Source organism: Doryrhamphus excisus, chromosome 3, assembly GCF_030265055.1.
Source record: "Doryrhamphus excisus isolate RoL2022-K1 chromosome 3, RoL_Dexc_1.0, whole genome shotgun sequence".
Classification (NCBI taxonomy): domain Eukaryota; kingdom Metazoa; phylum Chordata; class Actinopteri; order Syngnathiformes; family Syngnathidae; genus Doryrhamphus; species Doryrhamphus excisus.
The window spans coordinates 26,186,670-26,211,230 of record NC_080468.1 but is presented as its reverse complement, the minus strand read 5'-3'; the positions used below and the strand labels follow the sequence as shown (position 1 = coordinate 26,211,230).

Sequence of the window (24,561 nt, the reverse complement as noted above, 5' to 3'; positions counted from 1 at the left end):
ATATGGTCAACATGGTTGCATTGTATATTTAATTGTGATGAGGTCATTGTAAATAATGATACCAACATTTTAAAGCTGTTTGATGTTGACCAGTTGATACTTCAAATGAAGCCATTAAGAGGTTGTCTACAGCCACAGCTGTTAATGTCAATGTTGTTTAACCCTATTCACACTTGAATTGTGATGATCTGAACTGCATATCTAGTGTTTTTCTGTCTGTTCTAGTAATGAAGCAGACAGTCGTTACGGCATGTGCTCCGCAATCCTGTCATTCTCTCAGATTCCATTTCAAGCTTGCTGACAAGCTGTCCAGCAGACATCTTCATCCCTGATGGCGAGATAGGCAGATGATTGGCAGCAGGGGCGAAAGATGGCTGAGAGAGGAGGCGGGAGTGCCGTCTGTTTTTTATTTTTTGTTAATCACATAAAGTTATTGCGAGTCCATTTCATTTGGAACTTCTACATAAACAGCTTTATTCTTAAATGTTGATTAACATGAGAGGGTTTAATGGGCATATTGATCGTCTTGATTAGTCTCATCAGCCGGCTCATTTTGCACACTTAAGCATTTATTGAATGTCACAAAGTGAGAGATTAGATTCCTCTTTGTAAAAAAAAAATAAAATAAAATTGCAGGAGCTAATTCGCCCATTTCGGAGGCGCGCATTTCGTCTCTGGTGATTTAGTCGGGGACCCCTGTGGAGAGCGCATCGGCCATGGGGGTCTTTGCTGTGTGTGGGGGGGAACAGCTGCTTGATTGCAAATCAACCGCTATTGTTGCCTGTATTGCGCTGCTGTACATGCCAGCGGCATTCTATGAAAGATCCTAGAGATCAAATGTTTTTTTTTTAGCTTTTTGAGATATATTTTAATAACAGGGGTGTGACAGTGCATGTATTCCAAATACGATTTTTCTACACAGATAATTTGGTGCAGTACAGAGTCATATCAAGCTCCATATTGATTGATGGACAAGAAGAAAAACTGCCCATCAAACACAGTACAGCTCAGCCAAAAGTCATGGCTTAGCAATAGTGCTGAGGAGAAACCACAGCTTGAAAGGCCTTTTTCTGTCACTGAGGTACCCTGGTTGGGAATTACAAAGATGTTGGGGAATAGGGCGACAATGTCAATGTGACTGGGCTCCACATTACATGCAAGCCTCCTGCCAGGGCAGCTGATAACAGACGAGGAGAACAAGAGGATGTTGCTTCAACACAGCAACGGGTGGCCAACTTTTTGCAATCAAAGGGGGTGGGTGTGGATGCCAACAACATTGATACAGGCATACATCCAAAATAAACCATACCATTTTGCATGCCAAATTGATCGTAAACCGGTGTGAAGTGCATTGCACGTGGGTGTTGCATATCAAGGTGTGACTCGTTCACATGAATGGGTTGACATAGGCGAGGAGTTGGGGGAGCTCTCAAGTGATTTCTGTAGCCTGTCTGATGTTCCTTGTGAATTTCCGTTAATAATGCCGAAAGCAACTTCCCTCTCCCACACTGCCGGTGCCTTTGTTTTTCCTGTTTATGCCTTCTTCCTACTTTTTTTGCATTCTCTTAAACATGGACTTACTGTACTTGGAGTTCATCATCTTGCAAATTGATGAGCCCTGCTGTTGTGTGGCGTTACCAGGGACAAAGCAAGACCAAATAATACCACAACCGCTTCACGGATGCGGGAAGTAGACCATTTTCGCTCATGAATTGCATGCCACGTGCATAAACAGTGCACAAACTGTGTGTAAACTAGTTACAACCTTTTCAGGCAATTTAAATAACACACATTTACACTTGCAAAATGTGTGCAAGTGTAAACACCACAGTTTTACTTTCATTGTTCCACAAACCTTAAAAGAAACCTTGTAAGCTACTATTGTATATATTTTCTAAATAAGGGTTATGAGAAATCAGACTCACGAGATGATGCATGAAATTGGGTCCATGAGACGAGATTTTAACATTAATTTTCATTACAATGTAATGAGTTTAATGACTTTTGAGTCATAAAACAAAGCAGGTGCATTTTTAAATGTTTATTGTCCCACAAATTGACACTCAAAGATATTGAAAAAGATATTGTCAACATTATTTGAAAGCAAATTGTTATCATCCATCCATTTTCCATGCCACTTATCTTCATTAGGGTCACGGGGGTATGCTGGAGCCTATTCCAGGGGTACACCCTGGACTGGTTGCACTCTTATGATAATATATGATAATAATACAGCTCAGTTTTTCCATTATCTACTTTCTTTGTCTATTTATGTCAGGGCTGTCCAGCTGCCTTTTGATAGTTATAATAAATACATCACATTATGCCTTTATGTTTTTAAATGTTATTTCTGCAATGGCCCGGGTGCCACAAAGGTGACACCCATGCCTGTTTCACCCTCATCTTTGTAGATGGATTGTATTTGATTTCCGAATCAATGCATGACTCAGCATGACACACTTAAAATTTGCCGCTCAGCTGAATACAAGCGTCAATAGAACCACTCGGCGATTAGATACCCCTTACTGTAGCCAAATGCACCAAACCGTGACCATCAAAACCCCCAAAATGTAGCATGTACCGAACCGTAATTATGGCATACCGTGACACCGCTAATGCTTATAGAGTCACATTAATTCATCCATAATTCAAACTCCTTAGTGATATGAGGTGGAGCGGTTGGGAAATCAAGTGGGCCTCTTAAGAAGATGACTGTGATTACTACAAATGTGCTTATTAGAGTGGGGACACAGGGAACAAGGTGGAAATGAACAAGCACTCAGAGGCCAACAAAATGACGGACATGACATTTTCCATAAAAGCGCAACAATCCAGGGACGTGGCACAGAAGCGCTTTGTGATTTATTTCCCACCCCCCATCACAAAGAAAACATTTCACCGAAAAGAGTGGATTGGAGTTTAAATAACAAATGCACTCTCTTTCTTTGCCTCTCTGTGCTGCACGACCGGTTTCCGCCCGCCAGAGATGATGACTATTCAGCCGCTGCTATTAGTGCTTTATTCTCTCAGGGAGGAGGGTTTTCTTTTAAAAGGCCGCGGCGAAAAGTCATGTTTTAAAGTGTGTCCAAATTGTTTATTTTGACACAGAAGCAGCAAAAAGAGGTACACCGAGAGGCAGTGCAAGAGTGAATAGCGTCTTTGTGCTCCTCGCATCCTTTCCCTTTTTTTTTTTTATTGGCGCTACATCCGCTCCTTCACAGGCATCACGCACAGTTGGCGGAAAAATTAGCATATTCATGAGCGGAATACAGTGGAAACTTTGGGGCGACGAGTGGTGTGCTGGATTTGTTTTTCTCTGTGTGAGCATGTTTGTTGCAGAGCAACAAAGAGCGAGCGAGAGAGAAAGAACAGAAACAGATGGCACGATGACTTTGAAAATCCAAAATTAGGTATGTTTGCATGAACTTCATGCTCATTGGATATGTAATTCGCACAGTCAGACGCTCATGAAAGACAATGTTTGGGTTTGGAGCAAGGGTAGAGTGCTAAAGTGGAATCCAGTCAAAAGGCTTTTTTATTTTCAAAAGTACACATCTAATTTCGTACAAAAGTAGTGCACAGGCCGACCCGTGCTAGGCTATTTCACTCCAGGCCCGTAGGTGGCAGTAGTGTAGTAGCTTTACAGAGTAAAAAAATGCACTCAAATTTAATGGACTAATAGATTACTTTTGTTTTAGTAGTTTTACCGTAAACTAATTAACTAACTAACTAACTAACTAACTAACTAACTAACTAACTAACTAACTAACTAACTAACTAACTAACTAACTACATTCATCCTAATTCACTCCAGTCCTGTAGGTGGCAGTAATGCTGATTACAAAGTGGATGCTAGCATTTTTTTTAAAACTGGACTTAATGCAAGTGGACTATAAAAAGTGGAAATACTGTACATTCATTAAAATAACGTAAAAAAAAAACAATATAAGTAAATGAATGCACCAGAATCTTACGGATTTCATTGATTTGTTTTGTTGACATGTGTTTTATAGTTTCATTATTATTGCTATTTTTGTTACTAAAGATGTTACAGGGTCCAGATGACGCAATGTGATGTTTTTGTGATGCTGTTTTACAGACATGGCGCGTCGCTGGTGTACGCTGGAGGGTGGCTTTTTGAGTTATTACGAGAGCGTGAACAGCACGTCGGCGGTCGGCAGGGTGGCCGTCACCGACGTGGTCAGCCTGGCCATCAGCAACACGGAGACAATGACTGGGGCGGGGTAGGTGCACTCACACTGTCTCAATGATGATGATAATAATAATCATTAGAGTTCGTCGATATGGACCTAAGCATGTATCGCAATATTTTTGGCATGTGTCATAAAATGATGATATACAATTTTGAATAAAAACCAAACCTTAACCCATATAATTAAATACACTTGTCTGAAATTGTAAAGAACATTTATTGATTTATTTACTGTGCAATTTAGTACAAGTGTATTTAGTGTCTACCATAATACTGTAGATCAGTGCCAAGTATTTAGAATTCAAGTATACAGTTTATTAGCAACTGAAAATTACAGAACAGTAATGCAGCTAAATATTGTCCTTTTTGAATAAGTATAAAGACATCATGTCTTTGGCTAAATAGGTTTTGACTCGGTAGGTGTAGATGTGCTAGCTGACTTTGTCTCACCTGTTGTGACTTCACGTGTTTGTGCTTGAGATGGTTGAACCAATTTGTCACCTTTGCCGTCACTGTTGATTTGCAAACTTTGTATTAATGATCTCTTGCTCCACCTCTGCTCTATTGAAACCAAACCACGTCCATATTACAGTACCTTCCCGTATTCGCTTTTCCTCCTCGTTCAGCTTTGCCCTCAGCCATGCCCAAACACAATGCGCCACGGTGCACAGTCACAGGAAATACAAGTCATTGACTATCATTTATACTATTATTAATTTTCGCCCACTCCTCCATACAGATCTTCTCCAGAGCCTTCAGGTTTGGGGGCAACATGGACTTTCAGCTCCCTCCATAGATTTTCTATTAGGTTCAGATCTGGAGACTGGCTAGGCCACTCCAGGACATTGAGATGCTTCTAACAGAGCCACTCCTTAATTGCCTTGGCTGTGTGTTTTGGGTCGTTGTCGTTCTGGAAGACCCAGCCACCACCCATCTTCAGGGTGGTTGTCAGGAAGGATGTTGTCAGCCAAGATCTGGCAATACATGCCCCCATCCATGCTCCCCTCAATATGGTGCAGTCAGAAAAGCATCCCTAAAGAATGATGTTTCCACCTCCGTGTTTCACGGTTGGGATGGTGTTCTGGGGGTTGTACTCATCCTTCTTCTTCCTCCAGACACGGCGAGTCGAGTTTAGACCAAGAAGTTAATTTTTTTTGTCATCCTATCACATGACCTTCTCCCATTCCTCCTCTGGATCATCCAGATGGTTATTGGCATACTTCAGATGGGCTTGGACATGCACTGGCTTGAGCAGCGGGACCTTTCGTGCGCTGTAGGATTTTAATCCATGATTGCGTAATGTCGTACTGATGGTTTTCTTTGAGACTGTGGTTCCAGCTCTCTTCAGGTCATTGACCAGGTCTTGCCGTGTAGTTCTGGGCTGATCCCTCACCTTCCTCATGATCATTGTTGCCCCACGAGATGGGATCTTGCATATAGCCCCAGAACAAGGGAGATTGACTGTCATGTCGACTTCTTCCATTTTCCAATAATCGCTCCAACAGCTGTTACCTTCGCACCAAGCTGCTTGCTTATTTTCCTGTAGCCTTGTGCAGGTCTACAATTTTATTTTTGGTCTTGGCCATGAAATTATCACTATTATTAATATATTATATTATTATTATTGATGCCGATGATGATGATTATTATTGTTATTATTATATGATGCCTCTTGCCCGAAGACAGCTGGGATAGGCTCCAGTGTGACCCGAGTGAGGACAAGCACTATAGAAAATTGAAGGATGGATAATAACAATAATAATATAATAATGATAAAATTAAATAATAATGATAATTCAACTATAACAATAATGATAATATCACAATGATAATAATAATCGGCATCATCATCCCCCATTTGCATTTCTCCCCTACACTTAGACCTGCTCACACATTTAAATGCTTATTTCCCCGAGCAGCTTATGCAGCTTTTAAACATTTATTTTCATTTATTGGACTGCAGCAGAATTGACTGCCTATGTAAATGATGCATTACCGAGCATCAAACTCAAGTAAACACAGTCTTCTGTGTCATTTTTCTCCCCGCAAACGCGTGTCGCATTTGCATAGTTCTCACTTGCGCATGATTCACTTTAACGTTGACCTATCAGCGTTTTTACGAGCGCCGTATTTCCTGTTTACTTTGGCAAACGGCATCGAAACTAAAAGTGTGCTGCCTCGCCAAACACCCAGTCGCATTACCATTCAGTTAAAAAGTTGGTCCCACTGCAAACTTTTAATTATTTCTCCTGGAAGTGTTGCAGACTCACAAAAGAAGAACAAAGAGATGTCTCCAGCCTTTCCTGTTCACCCTCGGCCATCCTGGCTCTATCAGTGTGTGTGTGTGTGTGTGTGTGTGTGTGTGTGTGATAATAGTGTTTGATGAAAGCGTGAGCCAGCCACCTTAATGACAGTGACAGCTGGTTTTATTTGTGAATGTTCATCTGGCCCAGCTCAAAGTAGAACTCCACTAATGATGTAAAGTCATCACAGGTTACAACACTAACACGGCTCAAACACATTAAAAGTGACACGTGCCATTTAGAGCCAACATGGCCGTCACAGGTCACAGCGTCACCCTGCTAAGGCTATTATGTCTCTTTACGAGCTTCACTCCCTCTTACTTTTCGTACTATGGTCCTCGCACCGTGAGAGTGGGTCTGCCGTTCATGAATATTAACGTATGCAGATGACACGCTCCCAGCGGCGGCCTATCGGCGTGTTGCAGAAAGGCGTCCATTAAACACAGCGTTTAGGTCATTTTAGCACGGCAGAGGACACTGTGAATTAAAGCAAACCTTCTATGAATATTACAAATCCACTTCACTGCCACCGAGGCATAGGAAGCATGTCGTCCACTGATAACTTTGCAGACATTTTCTTTTTTTTTGCCCCAGAGCCTTTGTGACCTTCAAACTCTTAAAAACCTTGGAAATCAAACCTCTCTGTTGCACTTTTTGCTGCTTCACTCGATTTCTCACATCCTGGGAGCTGTGTGGCTAACTGCATGGTTTTTGTATTCCAGAAAGGTTTTGACAGAATAGGCATGTAGGCAATAGGAATAAGTATTAGAATACACACACACTGCACAAACCGAAATTGAAGCGATATTAAAAACGGGCTTACTGGCATGAATGAGCCTGGTACAGAAGAACTACTGCTAGGCCCACACTCAGGTCAGACATCAGCGACCGTTGACCTCACAAGTGCCTGAAATTTAACACTCCAAAGTCTCCAAGATTACATCAATGTAAAATATACTTTGACTGCAGATTTATTTTTACTTTAATTATTTACAAAAAATATTTCAAAGTAAAATAATTTGGAAAATAACTTCAAGGGAAGCTTTTATGCTGATTTATTGTACTTTGTATTGAGTTGTGGACTCCTATAGAGCAGCAAACACATGATAACCCACACAGAAAGCTTTTTAGATGTTTCAGATTTTGCACCTCTTTCTGCAGCATTTCCATGAACGTCTTGCTTTCGACCCAAACGGTATGTTTAATTTACTCCAGCCCTGGCCCTCCTCCAGGTATGCCCACTCCCAAGCACTCCAGAAGAATCTGAAGCCCATATAAGGAAGTCCGGATCACATTAACGTCAGTATAACTCTGTGTTACAAAAAACTCTGAAACGTGGGCAGTGCCTTCTGAAACTTCTTTCTGGGATCATTTCCAAATGCACAAACCTCATTATCTGACACTTTGGCATCGTTTAATATGAGCATGCAACGTTGAAACAACATTTATAGGTCAGAAAAGTGGAAAAAGCATAATAAATCCACTTTAATAGAATACAATTTTACTAGCAAATTATTTTGCTTATTTTAAGTCATACAACTCAGATTTTAGTACATATTACTTACGATAGATGAATACCGTAAGGTCCAACAGTGATTATTATGATTATTGATTTCAGATGTAATCTTTCCATGACCACTGCAAACCATATTAAATAAAAACATATATTCATGCTTGCAGACCCATCGCTGTTTGGACATTCGCTGTGAATAAAATTGCATAAACGGACCCTACTCAATTTTAATTGAAGACCTCTGGCGTAGAGCTGTCTAATCAAACACATCAAAGCCTGGCTGTGTGTATATCTTGCTTTATTCACTGGGGTACAGAAAATGACCTTTCCCAAACTTTTACCACTATATTTAAAGGTTACAATTCTCCAAAATGTCTTATAAGGATGACTAGGCTTCAAAGACAACATCAAAACTAATCTCAATAAGATCCATGTCAGACTGGATAACTGGGAGAACATCGCATTGGACAGGCACTTATTGGAGTGAAGCCGTGCATAAAAGAGCAGCTGCTCATGAGTCGGAATGCTGCTAAGACTATGCGACAACTACGGAAATGTTGACATAAAAAGGGCCCAATCCCACTACATGTAGTCGCCTTGCCCTGCCTGCACTGCTGCAAAATATCCAAAAGGACCCGAGGACAGCAATGTTTTTGTTTTGATGAAATGAAAACATTTAAGTGTGAAAAACAAACAAACACTTTTTCACACCAATGTGCATTCGGTGTGTTTAGGAAGGTTTAATCAACATGGCATATATGGAGCATTCTTAAAATGCCATTCAAACATGCTGAGTGCAGCTTTTGTCCTCCACGTTGTCTCCATTCCGCATGGCAGCATATGACCATTAGTATTGACATCAACACCCCCCCCCCCCCCCACCTTTAACAAGCACACCTGCTGAGGAGGCGGCACAGGGGTCACGGCGGAGCAGGCAAACACCCGTGTCTTGCATGTTCTCCATGTGGGAGAGAAAGTGACTACACACACCCCTGCAACTTGCCACTTTACGTTTACTAGAGTGTGACCTTTGCACCGCTAAACGGGGAATAAGAGTTGCCTTTTTTTGTGTGGGGTAATACTGCTTTTGCCTGAATCATGTGGACAAAATCATGGGACGGGCCTTGTAATGAATAATTAATCAGTCAGGGCTTGGCACTTAGTTCTGGATGGATCTTAATTATTTATCATCATTTTTATGCTTCCAACATTGGAGAAGGCCCATTTTTGTTTAGGAGCTGCTGATTTTTTTCACTTACTGTGAGTAATGGTCAAATGTAGCATTTGTAGTGTCCCATGCTCAATATTCGTGCAAGTAACCAAATGTCCAGTAAATTACTGTATATTGGTTGTGGTCAAATAGGTTTTCCTAGTTTGTGTAGTGCATTCTAGAGTTGTGTATTTTTGGCAGGGCCGTGTTTACTGCAGAGCTGTACCTGCAGTCGGTACGGGTGCTCGTCATCGGTGCAGAGACGCAGGAAACGCGGCGTGACTGGATCCAGGTGCTGACCAAGGTGATGTTTTTGGCAAACTTAAAAAAAAAATCCTTATGACCTGTCTACACGAATACGGGTACCTCAAAAAGCAAATTTTTCTGTATTTTTTCTCTATTTTTTTTTTGAAGATTTTTGAAAACTTTGAAAGCTTACAGCAATATAATAGAATCACCATGTAATCTGAAAACTAACATTAAACTCATCACACAGGGCCCTAATGTTATGCTAATGGTTGAAATTATTTGAACCTGCATAGATATATATACACAATACATCACATTTTATAATTCACAGTTCCACATAATACAGTACAGTCGAGAAGAATTATATGACATTTTTAGGCAGCAGAATACAGTTTTCTTTATGCATAATTTTAGCTGTTTGAAAATCAACTAGCTCATCAAATTTTACTAATTGTGATTATGTTGAATAGTTTTGGTTCCAGTATTAATATGCAAACATGTACCAATATGAGTTTAAAATGGGAAAAACTCTCTTAAAGGTTTCTCATTGTACATTGCATTTGAGCAATGTATTCATTGGGGCGTTGCAATGACGTCAGCCTCCCTGTGGGCACCAGCTCATGTGGCTCCCTTCGGTGGGCAGAGACAGCATTGCAGCACCAGCCATACATTGCTTGTTCTCCAGACGCTATGCATTATGGGTAAACTTTTAGACTTGGATTGGTACATGTTTGTATATTTTCCCACGTGTACCTTTTGAGTGTTAAGTTGCTGTGTGATGAGTTCAGTGTTATTTCTAATACTTAGGTATCGTTACCCTATCGATTCAAATGTAAAAGGTACCCATTTGTGACACAGTGGTTGGGAATCACAAGACTCGTGGCCAGCCTACGTATGGCAAGAAGTAATGAGGTAACATTCCTTGTTTGTCTTTGATCTGCAGTGTTTGGTCCCGTCCACTGCAGAGGGTTTGGTGCTGAAGGACAGCGAGCTGATAGGCCGACTCTTCTACAAGGAGGGCCACGACCTCTACCACTGGAGGACGGGCTGGTTTGTTCTGGCCGGCTCCATCCTGCACTTCGGCTCTGGGGACGACGGAGGAGAAGAGGAAGTGCTTCATCTTAAACAGCTGCAGGAGCTCAGTAAGCATTGTTTTGCAATCTCTTAAGCCTTCATCTTTTAAACACCCATCTTTGGGTGTATAGTACAGTGCACACACTACATTGTCTTCAAGCCAGTGACATCAACAGGCTGTTGTCCCCAAATTGCCGCAAGCAAGCAGTCCCCTGGTAAACAGCTTAAGTGGAGCTTTTAATAGGCCACAAATTAGATCTGTACAACCCCTGCAGCACAGAATGGGCTAATCCGCTTTAAGAGAGTCTGTGATTAACTCTGCAAACTCTCTGATGACTTTGACATTTTTACACATGGCGTTATCTACAAACAGTAGAAGTAACCAATACAGAGGATCCACAGTGGGGTATGATGTGGAGCATGTGAGGTGTGTCCATACAATCATCTATCATCCTATTCTGCTTTTTAAACCTGTTTCTGTTTTGACGTTACTATTTCAAAAGTTTGTAGCTTGAAAATGGTTAGCGATTAAGGCTAACTGTAAATTTGAAAAATCATCACTATGACCCAAAGTTTGTTTGTTTCAGCTTTTTCCTGATACAAAGTCGCTACAGCGGATCTTTGGTTCCGCATACTGATTTTTGGCTCGAGCACTTTATATTCCGGATGCCCTTCCTGACGAATACCAATGATGCTTAATAGTGGAGATTCGAATCTGGGGCGTTTGCTCCAAAGTCCAGAACACTAACCACTACACCACGGCGGTTCTATTACCCAAAGTTTGTGATGGGAGTATATTGACTAATCTAATGTGCATATTATGACATCACCAGGCTCAGAACTTGTTATCCTAGTGTCCATGATACCAGCGAATCAAAATGTCTGATCCACGTGTGATAATCTTCCTCATCTCTCAAGCAAACCTAGCCATCATCATCATCACTTACAGCAGTATCTTGAACACCACTGCTGCCTCAACCTAGATAGATGCGGTATAACGTATGTATCTATCTACAGCATCTATTATTATAGGTTTTTATTACATTCCCACTAGCCCCCCTCACAATTAGCGGTGTTTTGACAACCTACCACATCCCCTCCTGTCACCCCAAACATGGAATAGCAAATTGGTGAAAGTATGCTGCTTGTGGACACACAGTGGTTGAAAGTCTATTAACTCCTACACTTTGTATAAAACCCCGCCTACAAATGTTGGCACTTATTTATAATTGGTGAAAACGATAAAATGATAAAATCTGAAAATCATCTAATATATATATATATATATATATATATATATATATATATATATATATATATATATATATACGTATATATACACACACACACACACACACACACACAGTTCATCTTTTAACTTCATCTTCATTTATATATAGGATGTTAGCCTTGCAAAAATCTCTGACTTGAATTTGATTTGTGAAAATTGGATCAGTGGTCAAAAAGATAGAAAATGTTTGATTCCCAGGGGTTCATTTGGTTAAAAATCTGTAATTAGAGCACATAATATTGTACTAATAAGTAACAGCTAATACATGTCTTTTTAAGGACACACACTTCTGTGTTGGTGTGTGGAAGTTGTGGAGCAACTTGTTCTCTCCCTCCCCTCCAGCTGTCACCACCCACAAGGAGGGCGAGGAGAAGATCCAGGTCCTGCTGATGGTGGAGAGCGGAAGGTATGTCAGTGTCACAACAAAGGTGAGCTAATTGGCCGACATATTGGCACGAGAGCAACGACCATGCATTATGCAGAGATGTTTGCTTTGATCCTGCCTGATGTCTCGTTTGTCCCGATGCCGTCCGAATGCACCACCGGAACAGTCCGGTGTAATTAAGGTTTCTCTGTAGACTCCACCAGTTGTGACTGTGTTTTTCGAGGAGGACCGGCTGCGCTAATTGCAGTTTGTTTGTGTGTTTTTGATGCAAGCCTTGTGGGGATCTGTTAGTTGTTTATAGATGTTTGTGTGTTCTGCTGCTTTCTTTTAATCTTTTTCGCTCGTTTATCTGATGACTCGGCAATGCTTCTACAAACACTCTTAACTTTAGTGGCAATTTTCAATTCCCCCCACCCCCAAAACAGAACCATTTACGTCCACGGCTTCAACAGCATGGACTTCACACTGTGGCACTCGGCCATCACACAGGCTGCCGGCACCGACGGCAAGGCGCTCGGAGACCAACAGCTGACGAAGCATGGCGTTCCCATAATAGTGGAGAGCTGCATTGCGTTTGTCACTCAGTATGGTGAGTACATTTCATGAAGGAACGTTAGACCTTCTATCAGCAGAGATGAGCCATGTACTCTGAGGGGAATATTTACAGTATGTGTCTAGCTTGGATTATTAGCTTATTAGTTCAAAGTGCTCATAACACCAAAAATGTTTGAAAAAATGCACAAAGAAAATGTGTCATACTGCTGTGATCCGCCAGTAAACAACAATAAAATACGAGTGAAATGAAGTTGTGATTATCAAACGCCCCCCAGTGAGTTTTCTGAACCGTCGCCATCTTGGCTGTGATGTCACACTGAGACCACTTTCTGGCAACCAGACTCATCAAAACACAGCCATGGAAGAAAGACAAATATTCACAACAATAATAACATTCACTGATAATGTGTTTATTAATACATTGTGTATTTTTACTACACACATGTATACATTAGTTTTTCAACATTTACAGAATAAGCACTGTTGGCTGGAGTTATATCTTGTTTCGCAAGCTAGAGCTGCCTCCGTTTGTTGACAATGCAGTTCACTGAGCATCTCGGCCACAACGGGGATGTTGCGACTGGCAATGATTGACACTGACAGATCTATGCAGAGACTGCAAGATACCAGACGAATGAGCAACGATCCCTGTTTGGCTAGCCTTGAAATTTGGCATAAACACCCATATTATTCTAAGATTTGTAGAATATTCATTAATTCATTCATTTTCTACTGCTTATCCTTACGAGGGTCGCGGGGGTACTGGAGCCTATCCCAGCTGTCTTCGGGCAAGAGGCAGGGTACACCCTGGACCGGTCGCCAGCCAATCACAGGGCACATATAGACAAACAACCATTCACACTCACATTCATACCTATAGACAATTTGGAGTCGCCAATTAACGCACGCACGGGAAGAACATGCAAACTCCACATGGAGATGGCCGAGAGTGGAATTGAACTGCGCGCTAACCACTCGACTACCGTGCAGCCTTGTAGAATATATCTAGTAGAAAAAAATCCCAATCTTGGTCAGGGAAAGACAGCCGGGACAGCTGATGGTAGATGCACCCTACGGTAATACACACAAACTTTTTATCTGAGGCACATTATTGAAACAACTGTGCTGGGACTGTGCCCAACATAATACAGACGAATCTGATGTGCCGAATGGCGTCTTTTGGCTTCCTCCTTCTGCTCAAGTGTTCGAGCAACAGCCTGCCAAACAACAAAAAAATAATGTAGCCCAGAAACAGAAAATCAACAAAAATGCACCATGACAATAGGAAAACAATGTATCAATCAATCTACTACAACTACTGGTAGATGGTGGGTCTTTATTGATTTTGTGCTTTTAACTTGAATTTATTCCTGTCTTAGTTTTACACAATACATAATAGATAAAATAAATTACATCACTATAATGTACGTCGGGGACCACTGATAAAAAGATTGTTTGACTCCAGAGCAGAGTGCTCTGTCATTTCTTTCTTTTTCGTTTTTGTAGAAGATTCCAAAAAACAGTGTTTCTCTCAAGCAGGGTTTGTGGCCAGCAGGAAAAAAGCACAAAGGGATAGTGTAACGGTGCTACTGACACAAAGTTGACATGCCAGACATCTTTTTCTTTCAATATATTTAACTTCTCAGCAATATAAATAATAAAAATATCAAAATGCCCCCTGAAATCCTTTGATTTTCCAATATGCAGCCCTTGGTGGAAAAAGGTTGGACACACGTATTATAAAGGATCGTTTTGGAGTATAGTCCATCACGCAGCGGTCCTTAGCATTGTTAATAAAGCCCTGCTGAGTTTGTGCCTCATGATCCAAAAGCTAAATTTTTGATAGCCCTCCCTTTGATACTTTTGAAGGATTATGCCAAGAAGGTGTCTACCAGCGGCCGGGCAACTCTGACAGAGAGGCTCAACTCTTGAACGACTTCACCCGTGACGCTCGTAATGTCAAATTGAGAGAGAAGGAGCACCACCTGGAGGACGTGACGGGTGCTCTGAAGAGGTTCCTGTTACAGGCGGAGGATGCCCTGCTGACCAAGGAGCTCTATCCTTACTGGGTGTCTGCTTTGGGTATGTGCACGCTGATGCACCTAAAAAGGAACTTAGGAAGTCATTTTGCTTGTGTTTATGGTAGACGAAAAGGATGAAACCCTGAGAGTGACAAAGTACTCCACTTTTATTGAGAGTTTGCCCAAAACCAACAGGGCCACGTTGGATGCTCTACTCCAACACCTCTACAGGTAATTTGTATTGTTTGGTTTGCTGTATGTTGAAAATACTACTGCTTTAGACTCATTTGGCGGTTTATCTGTCTGTTTTTCAGGATTCACCAATGTTCAAACCTCAACCACATGCCCAGCGAAAAACTGGCCACTGTCTTCTCTTCCTGCTTCTTCCAGACTCGGGGACAAATGCCACAGGAAATCCACGTGGTCCACGACCTCATCGACAACTACATTACACTCTTTAGTGTGAGTCTAAAAGTGGTGTGTGTAAACCAAGTGGTTAGCGCTAGGAGACCCGAGTTCGATTCCACCCTCGGCCATCTCTTTGTGGAGTTTGCATGTTCTCCTCGTGCATGCGTGGGTTTTCTCCTACATTCCAAAACCAGCTGGGATAGGCTCCAGCACCCCTGCGACCCTCCTGAGGATAAGCAGTAGAAAATGAATGAATGAATGAATGAATGAAAAAAGTTGTGAAAAACTCATGGGTTACCTTGAAGGTACCATTTGTAGACTCCATCTCATGAGGGGGCAGCATATTACTTGTCTTTGAAGTTCCATTTTACCATATTACTCAATGTACATGCAAGCATCATGCATAAAATATATTTTCTGACAAGGATAACGACACATGTAGTAGTAAGATGATGGCGTCTTTAAAAAGATATGTGTGTGTCCTTAAACAGATATGCATTAGCTGTTACTTATTAGTACAATATCATGTGCTCTAATTACAGATGAGGTGTACCACAGGGTTGCACTTTTTATGTTTCATTTAAAAAAATCATTGATGCCGTTTCCACAAAGACAAAGCAGTTTTGTGGTTTGCATTTTATTCCCTCACCATGGCCAAAATAACCTTGACCTTGAACCCAACTTACGTACCAAACCGTGATCATGTGGTACTGCTACACCCCAAGTGAACAATGATAAGAGTGTGGCTAAAGGATTGTCTTTACCAACTTAAGTAACAATTACTATAACTCCTTTTTCAGAGCTCTTTTCATCAGTCCCCTCAAAGTTTGTAGCAATTGATTCCCGACTTGTGTGCCTCCAACAGGTCAATGAAGACCAGGTGCAGCAGATGGAGCGGGAGAATAGCTTTATCACCCGCTGGAACGACAAAAAGGACACCACAGTAAGTCAATCCGAGCAAATGGAAATCACCCACGGGTGTTCTTGTTTTGTTTGTCTGTCGTCTATTGATTTCCCTGCATACAGGCATCTCTGGAATCAGGGGCTTCATTGGAACACGTTTCCTGGAAATGAGGCAGCGGGGTCGGCACTGGTGGGGTTGAGGGGGGCGGGGTTTGCGAAGCAGGAGCGCATGGATTAAGGTTTTTTTTTCCTCTTAACCTTTTTGACAGTGACTTCATGCCTGGATGCCTCCACTGGGGAGAAACATTTGGTGTAGATAACTGCAGAGAGAAAAATTATGAAATTGCAGACTGCAAAATCTTACAACTGGATGGATATTAGCATTCGGAAACAGTTTATTTTTCAAAAGAAATAAAAAGAATCAGTTCCTGTACAGGTGGTTTTTTGGGAATATTTTGACATTCTTAGACATGCCTGTGTCAAAATAAGCTTACAATGCTTTTGACAGTGACAAAAAAAACACTCTAAACAGCCCTTGTTATGGCTGCTGTCACCATAAAGGCCATAGAAAGCCAAAGAAAAAGCAATGAACTGAGTTTTTGTGAATCATCACGACCTTTTGCGTGAAAGCCGTTGGGAATTTGCAACTTTTGTGTGACTTAAAAGTTAAAATTCTTGCAAAATCCCAAACCTTACCCTAACCAACACTTGAAGTTTAATCTCGTCTCACTCAAACTTCAGTCCAGTTTTAGTTATCCGACTTAAATATTTAAAAACATATGACCAAACAGCACAAGAAAAAGACTTTTCCAAAGGCTCGATCATTCAAAATGAAGGTTATAACTTCGGTCTGGAATATGAACTGGAATAAAGCAGGAAAATAACAAGGGATTGACTGTGACACAACCCCATTGTACCCTGGTTAGAAGAAAGAACAAGAATGTTGGGGAAGTTCCGTAACTCCCTCCTGTGTTTCTTTTGAAAGGAGGGCTGTGAGTATTGTAGTACTAACTAAATCCTAACAGTCCTCAAGTTCCTACTCTATTGTTTATAAAGCGTTTTTCTCTGCAAAGTTATATCTATTTTTCATGCTCTTTATTTAGCAAGCACTCTATTAACAATACCGGGCTTTGTTCTCCCGGAGCCTCAAAGCTGACCTTTGCTTGCCTGCAAATCCTCCAGCCTATTCCCTTTCTTGTTTTCCCTCTCTCAGTTTAGATTCACCCCACACCGAGGAAGAAGTTTAGACCAAAAAGCTAATTAAAGCGACTGCTTTGTTTTTGGAAATGAGCTGATATCGCCGTTCCCCTCTGTCTGCAGTTCTCGCCAGCAGGGGACTTGATCTTTGAGGTGTACCTTGAGAAGCGAGAGCCAGAGAACTGTTGTTTAATCAAGGTGTGTACATGTATGTGCAGTGAGTGTGTGACTGAGTGAGAGGTGGTGGAAGTTGATAGAATCAGGCCAAGGCGCTGTTTAAGGTGTGGTTTAACCTGATGGGATTACTGCCACTGAACATGAATCAGAATCGAGTTAATCAAAGGAACGACTGATTTAATTGGGCGAGTAATTGTATTTTGTAGCACTGTTTCTGCTTGTGGACTCTTGGCAGAAGCCGACAAAGTGATGCTTAGCGGCAGTAGCACAGGTTGTGCTTATCACGATGAGGCAAGAAGACTGCCTTCATGGCTGGCCACAAATGTCATAGTCAAATATTCAATGGCTCTTCAAAGCAAGTATCACTATGAAACATTCAAAGTGACACTTCTCTAATCAGGTTTACGTTATTTTTTGTCATTGGTGGCAGGTGTCGCCCAGCATGCGATCTGCAGAGCTGGCAGAGGCTGCGCTGAGTATGAGGAACCTCACCTTGAATGCCAGTGACTTGTGGACAACATTTGAAGTCATCGAAAATGGAGAATTAGGTACTGATCACCCACATTTGTCTGTTGTCTTTTGTAGATGCGCACCACTTCGCAAAACATCTTAAACTCTGCAAGCATGATGTTGCTGTTGAAATGTGATTTCTGATGATTATGCTAATGTTTGTGTCCTCCACCTGTTATGTTGGGCAAGTGCAGAGTTACAATGTATATACGTATGTTGGTACGGCCCAAACCCCACACTCCGTGGAGTCAAAATTCTGATGACTTTGGGTCCGACTTGACAATATAAACAAAGACCTGCAACTGGACTTGGAGTTTTGATGTCAGTGACTCATGATTTGACTCAGACTTCAGTCTGATGACAATAAATATGAATATATGAAAATATGACCATTAATCAATTAATTAATGAGGACAGGCTAAGACTAGACATTGTACTCCCCTCTTGAATATTAATTCCCCATATTCTCAAGACATTTTGGACAATTTGGACATTGAGGGAACAGTGGACGTGTTAATAAATGGACAAAAATGTTGCCTTTCAAAAAGGCTTTTCTAGCCTTCTCACTTCTTGCATGAAGCAGTAAGTCAATCAGTACCACCTTAGCATGATGAGAAGATTAATCTCACAATGTCAATGCCATAACGAGCTGAGCTTTAATGATATGCACACCAATGAATTCCCACGTCATATGTCATCATTTGCCTTCTGCACGGGAGTTGACCTACTTCCTCTAGTTGCATTGTGATGCATGTAGTGGCGCCTCTCTCCATGCCGCCACTAGAGGCAAAGTTGAGCTTGGCCATCAAGTTTAGTGACAGTCCCATATGTTAGTTGCCCTACTCACATAAAACATGGAAGGAGGCTGGTTGTGAATAAGATTCTGACAGTTTCTAAAAACTAAATGGCAACACTAATTAGGCGTTTTGGAGGAAGACTGCAAATAAACTGTTATAGACAATGGGCGGAAATGAGGGTGTGGGGGGGGCGGCTAATATTTGTTGGGAAACGAATTCCACAGTCTGCAGAGATTCAGAAGACGATAAAGCCGGGTTTATGAATAAGTGATGCCATTGTGGCTCTTTTTACCTCCTCGGGTTATGAATAACTGTAGCCATGGAGGCATCAGAGCAGAATCTGTGCTGCACAAATTAGGCGCGTTCTTGCAGCTGATAACATGCACCCTGTTCACCAATTAGGGAAGGATAATAGGTCTATTTTGCACATGAGTGTGTTTTTATAATCGTATCTTGATCCACTCAAGATAGCTTCCCTGTTCATGAAAATAAGCATCATTTTGTTGTGCAGTTCAATAGAATGAGTGAGGCTCTTTGTAGGTAATGCACTGTAAATGACATGTGGCGCCCCCTTTGGGTTGTGGTCGTAATGCTTTGGAAAACATCTTAGCATACATATAATGCACGTATCTTCAAAGTTTTATAATCATTGGACAATGATCAGCAGTAAGTTAAGCTTGTTCACTGTGAAGGTTGGCCTTCACCAACGTTGCCCTTTGTCACTGATTCTCTTTATTATTTTTATGGAGTTTCTAACACAGCCAGGTCGTTGAGGGTGTACAGTTTGGGATGTCATTTCTGCTATTTGCAGATGATGTGGTGCTGATGGCTTCATCAGGCTGACCTTCAGCGTTTACTGTGGCCGAATGTGAAGCTTCTAGGATGAGACTCAGCACCTCCAAATCTGAGGCCATGGTTGTCAGCTAGAAAAAGTTGGATTTCACTCTCTGGGTTGAGAGTGAGGTTTTACCCAAGGTCGAGAAGTTCAAGTAACATTGGATCCTTTTTTTTTTGCGAGTGAGGGGAGTTCTGCAGCTTGAAATCGACAAGCGCATCGGTGGAGCGTAGTAGTAATGTGAGCGACTGAGCTGCAAAGCTCTTGATTTGCCGGTTGATCTACACTTTTACCCTCACCTATGGTCATGAGCTTTGGGTAGTGACCGACAAAATCAGTTTCCTCCGTAGAGTGGCTGGACTCACCCAAAACGATAGGGTGAGGAGCTCGGTCATCTGGGAAAAGCTCAGAATAGAGCTACTGCTCTTTCACATTGAGAGGAGCCAGTTGAGACGGCTGTGGCATTTAGTCTGCATGCCTCCTGGATGTCTTCCTAGTGAGGTGTTCCAGGCATGCCTGGTTGTGAGGAGACGCTGGAGCAGACCTGGGACACACTGAAGGAATTGTGTCTCACAACTGACCTGGGAACGCCTTTGTGTCCCCCTGGTGGGACTGGAAGAGGTAGTCGGGACTCAGATAAATGGAAGAAAATGCATGAATGGAGGGTGTTGCAAAGACGGGGGCCATGTTTTTCAACCGATCTGAGTAAAATTTGACGAAATAACACCAACAGTGTTCCATTTACATAACTGACTTGTATATTAACCAGGCCACAGCGACATTGTTATTTTAGCAGCTAACAGTATATTTATCTGGCGGAGTAACATGACATCTCGCTAGCCGCTAGTCTTGGTGTCAATCACAGTCACAGACTGAACAGATGGAAGAGTGGATACCTAGCTCTCAATTTCACTACAATGACTCAACAAAATGCTCGTTTGCTGTCAGCGTTTTTCTTATTTGCTGTTTTATTATTATTTTACTTATTTATTACTGATTGATTGATTTATTGTCTTTATTCTTAATTTGTTTATTTATTTATTTATTATCTTATTTTGTGTATAGAAAAATAAAAATTAAGATATTTGAGAACAGTGGAATGTTTCATCAGATATTTTGGTGTGGAAAAACGGAACCAAAGTACTGAAAAAGTGTAGGGTATAGCAGAAGTAAAAGCATTGACGATAGTTTTTTTAATAGATTTTTTTTCCAGTTTTTAATAAATGCGTTTTGGGTTTTTTTTGAAAACCTGCTGCGGTCCGGCTTCACCCAGAAGCTAGCTCCGGTGGCCCCCAGGTAAATTGAGTTTGAGACCCCTGTTTTAAATCATCAAAATACGGCAAGATACTATAAGTATTACATGTTATTATCAATTTACTTGGTAATGCATTATCACAACATGTACCTCACAATGACGTGCAATGTTAGCTAGCTAGTTTCTCGTTACAAATCACAGAAAAGGGAAATAAATATGTGTTTATGTTTCACATACGGATTACGGATGATGGGCAAAATGCTGTTTTCCTGTAATAACTACCACCATGTGGTGCATTTGTCTGAAAAATAATAGCACAGGCAAAACATTAGTTGTGCAAGTTTTGACAAAACTGTAACCTGTTTTGTGCAGCTGTTCAGGAGGAGACAAACACGTCCTCATTCTTTCCCATGACTATATCTTACCTTCTTATCCTCTTGGACAGAGCGTCCATTGCACCACAGCGAGAAGATTCTGGAGCAGGTGTTGGAGTGGAGCACATTGGATTGCCCCAGTTCTGCTTTTCTTGTTTTAAAGAAGTTCCCAGAGGCCACAAGAGGCACTGAAGAAAAAGGTAGAACACAGCACTCACTCTAAATATATCCGTCACCTATTGTGTTTTCATATGTCTTTGTTGTGGTCATCTTTTTTTCTCCTCAAAGTGGACCAGAAGCAGCCGGTAAGAAGCGACTATCTGAAGTTCAACGATGGCTGCACCAAATTGCTGTCAGGGCACAAATTCCAGGACAAATATGTGGCACTCCGCGCCGAAAAGCTGCTGCTTTACAGAGATATCAAAGTGAGCACTCTTTCAATTTCTGCCTAATCTTCACGCCACATCACCAGTAAACATTATTGGCTTTTTCCAGTTCAAAAACAGTGGTGGAGTGTGCCGGGATATTTTATTTTGGAGTCAACTTTTAGACTCTTGCCACCTAAATTCTTACAGCTTCATGTCCCCGGTGACATAGCCTGTCTGTGGTTTTTCAGATTAAGTAGGGAAGACAATTCCTGCTGACTTCCATAAAGGAACAGTGCTCGGGAAGAGAGCACCGACGGGGCTGGTGTTCCCTGGAGGCTTTCTCTTCTCTGCAGTTGAAACATGGGATTTGTAAAGGCGTGTGAGGAAGTGTTAATAATTAATGATGGTGCAGTCATTCTGGTATGGAGGAGCTGAGGAATGGGAAGGAGGGGTAGAGTGTAAAGGTTTCTCTTGAATTCCGAATGCTAAGCAAATCACGCCATAAATGCAAATGCTTAATTGATGTGATGTGATGCTTTGTGTTTGGTGCAAATGATGCTGATTGAAAGCGGGAGTGGGAAACGGGGATGATGGTGAGATGTCAGTTTTTGTACTTCAGAGGAAAGTTTATTGGAATTTAGTCGGGCATCCATAATTGTCAACGTGGACCAAAAAATGATTTCATTTCACTAACCTCCTGCTGTTTGAAGTGGTTAGCATGTTGGCCACGCAATCAGGAGATCTGGCAGATCTGGATTCGTATCTCCGTTTGGGCATCTCTGTGTGGAGTTTGCCTGTTCTCCCCATGCATGCGTGGGTTTTCTCTTGGTACTTCATTTTACTCCCACATGCAGATGACTACAGATGTAGCTTACCACCACAACTGTGTGATAGAGAAGTGAATGAATAATACACATAATTCATTGTATAGCACTTTGGGTGCCTTGGAAAGTGCTATAAAATCAAATCTGTTATTACTATTATAAATTGTCTATAGGTGTGAACGTGAATGTGAATGTTTGTTTGTCTCTACAATGTTACCTTAGTTAAAGGGGGCCTATTATGCTCCTTTTTCGTCCATTTGTATTGAGTTGTGAACTCCTACACAGCAGCTACACATGATAACCAGCACACAAAGCTTTATAATTCCTCCAGAATCTGCACCTATTCAGCTGTATTTGGATTTTGTGGTTCCCGCAAAAACGGTCTGTTTTAATTCACCCACATTAGCGAGTCTTTTTAAAATGTTGGCTTTTAAAATACATCCCGAATTCAATCAGAAAGTAGACACTGGACAGTCTGATGTTTCTCAAAAAAAGAGGTTACTTCAAACTTCCAGACGTCTCTCAATGGTAAGTAGCATTTTCTACAGCATCTGCAACCGAATGTGGCAACTAATTGTGGTGGGAAACGGTGATTAGTACTTAGCTCTCCATTCTCAATGATATCAAATGTGGTCCACAAGTATTTTAAGACGTGTAGTGAAGCCTACCCAGAACATCAAAAGCAGCCGACTGAGTGCCGCTGAGTGGAGCAAAAAGTGGCCATGAGCAGTCTCGAGGGAAAATATTACAGTTAGAACATTACAAAGTCATTCTGCATAATCTACAACCATGCATAGGTTTGTGTGTTTTTTGTTTTTTTTAGAGCACAAAAGCAGAGAAGGAGGTCCACCTTAAGGCTGCGAAGTGTTACCTGGGCCTGAAGAAGAAGATGAAGCCTCCAAGCAGGTATCTTTCACTCACATCATCGGCAAAATGTTGTTCCCACGGTTGGGAAAGCCAGAGTGGTTGTGTGTGAATCATGCTTGTGGGAGGAGGGGGAAGAGTGATGGAGATGGCGGAGGGAAAGAGTGATACAGCTGCGGTGTCATCGATAGACTGTTGAGTGGGATGCGGTGAAAGCAAGACTGGAAAGCCGAGGAGGAAAGAGAGAGTTGAGGGGGTTAGGATGGAGAAGTGCTCCAGTACCTCATTAGGCCGAGGTCTCTTTCCTCTGTGTGTGTGTGTGTGTGTGTGTGTGTGTGTGTGTGTGAGAGAGACAGAGAGAGAGAGAGAGCGAGAGAGCGGGCCGCCACTGCACGGCTGGATCACTGCTGCAGCGCTGCTCCAGGCTTTGCTCCTCCTCCGCTCCCTCTTCAGCCATGGAAAGTCTTTTCCTCCACCTCATTAGTTAGTTTATCTCTAACACACACACACACACACGTAGTATAAATATATATTTACTGTACATACATGAATATCACTAGAGCCTGACACTTCATATATTGCATTTGAATCATGATTGATTTAGATTTAGCTAAATAATTAATGTATTACTATGTAATATAATTTAAATAATATTCATATTTTTTTTATCAATACATCTAATCTTTATTTTACCTGACAAATAACCATTGATTGTAAGACTTCATTTTCAAGGGTGACCTGGCCAAGAGGTCAGCAGCAAACATCCATAGAATCAGAGTGGCGAGGGTGAAACTGCTAGTCTTTACCTAACTGTCCCCAAGCAGCAGCGAAATCTGACCAGAACTCAGTTCAGGACACAAAGTGGGGAGGTGAGTCGCTGCGTATACAACTTCATGTAAAAAAAAAATCCCTTTAAATCCCAAGACAACAGTATGAAATACATTCGTGTCTAGAGGTTTATACTGTATATCGGTGCTCTGACGAAAAGGTGATAAAAATTATTAATAAAATATGATGAAGAAAAATGAATTGGCTGGTAATATATACAGTATACATATATATTTGTTAAATAAAAATGATCATTTTAACTTTTTTTTGTCTTGAAATATTTTTCAAAAATAGGTCTTGAAAACAGGCTGCGAATGGTTACCGCGCAGGCCACACACCTAGGAGTTTGATTCCATTCTCGGCCAGTTCTGTGGAGTTTGCATGTTCTCCCCGTGTATGCGTGGGTT

At 41.5% G+C, this 24,561-nt stretch overlaps 1 protein-coding gene across 4 annotated transcripts in view; it reads left to right on the top strand.

Moving 5' to 3' along the window:
- arap2 (ArfGAP with RhoGAP domain, ankyrin repeat and PH domain 2) overlaps nt 1–24,561 on the top strand; it is a 131,583-nt gene that overhangs the window by 52,080 nt on the left and 54,942 nt on the right. For all 4 annotated transcript variants that reach the window (XR_009129175.1, XM_058069131.1, XM_058069128.1 and 1 more), the window contains exons 16-29: nt 4,100–4,244; nt 9,441–9,543; nt 10,432–10,630; nt 12,196–12,259; nt 12,664–12,827; nt 14,663–14,875; nt 14,940–15,045; nt 15,129–15,276; nt 16,088–16,165; nt 17,446–17,520; nt 17,930–18,047; nt 21,342–21,470; nt 21,559–21,695; nt 23,286–23,368. Coding sequence is in view for 3 of the 4 variants with exons in the window: in XM_058069131.1 (XP_057925114.1) it covers nt 4,100–4,244; nt 9,441–9,543; nt 10,432–10,630; nt 12,196–12,259; nt 12,664–12,827; nt 14,663–14,875; nt 14,940–15,045; nt 15,129–15,276; nt 16,088–16,165; nt 17,446–17,520; nt 17,930–18,047; nt 21,342–21,470; nt 21,559–21,695; nt 23,286–23,368 (1,762 nt within the window). In the remaining variant the exon portion in view is untranslated. The remainder of the gene's footprint in view (nt 1–4,099; nt 4,245–9,440; nt 9,544–10,431; nt 10,631–12,195; nt 12,260–12,663; nt 12,828–14,662; nt 14,876–14,939; nt 15,046–15,128; nt 15,277–16,087; nt 16,166–17,445; nt 17,521–17,929; nt 18,048–21,341; nt 21,471–21,558; nt 21,696–23,285; nt 23,369–24,561) is intronic.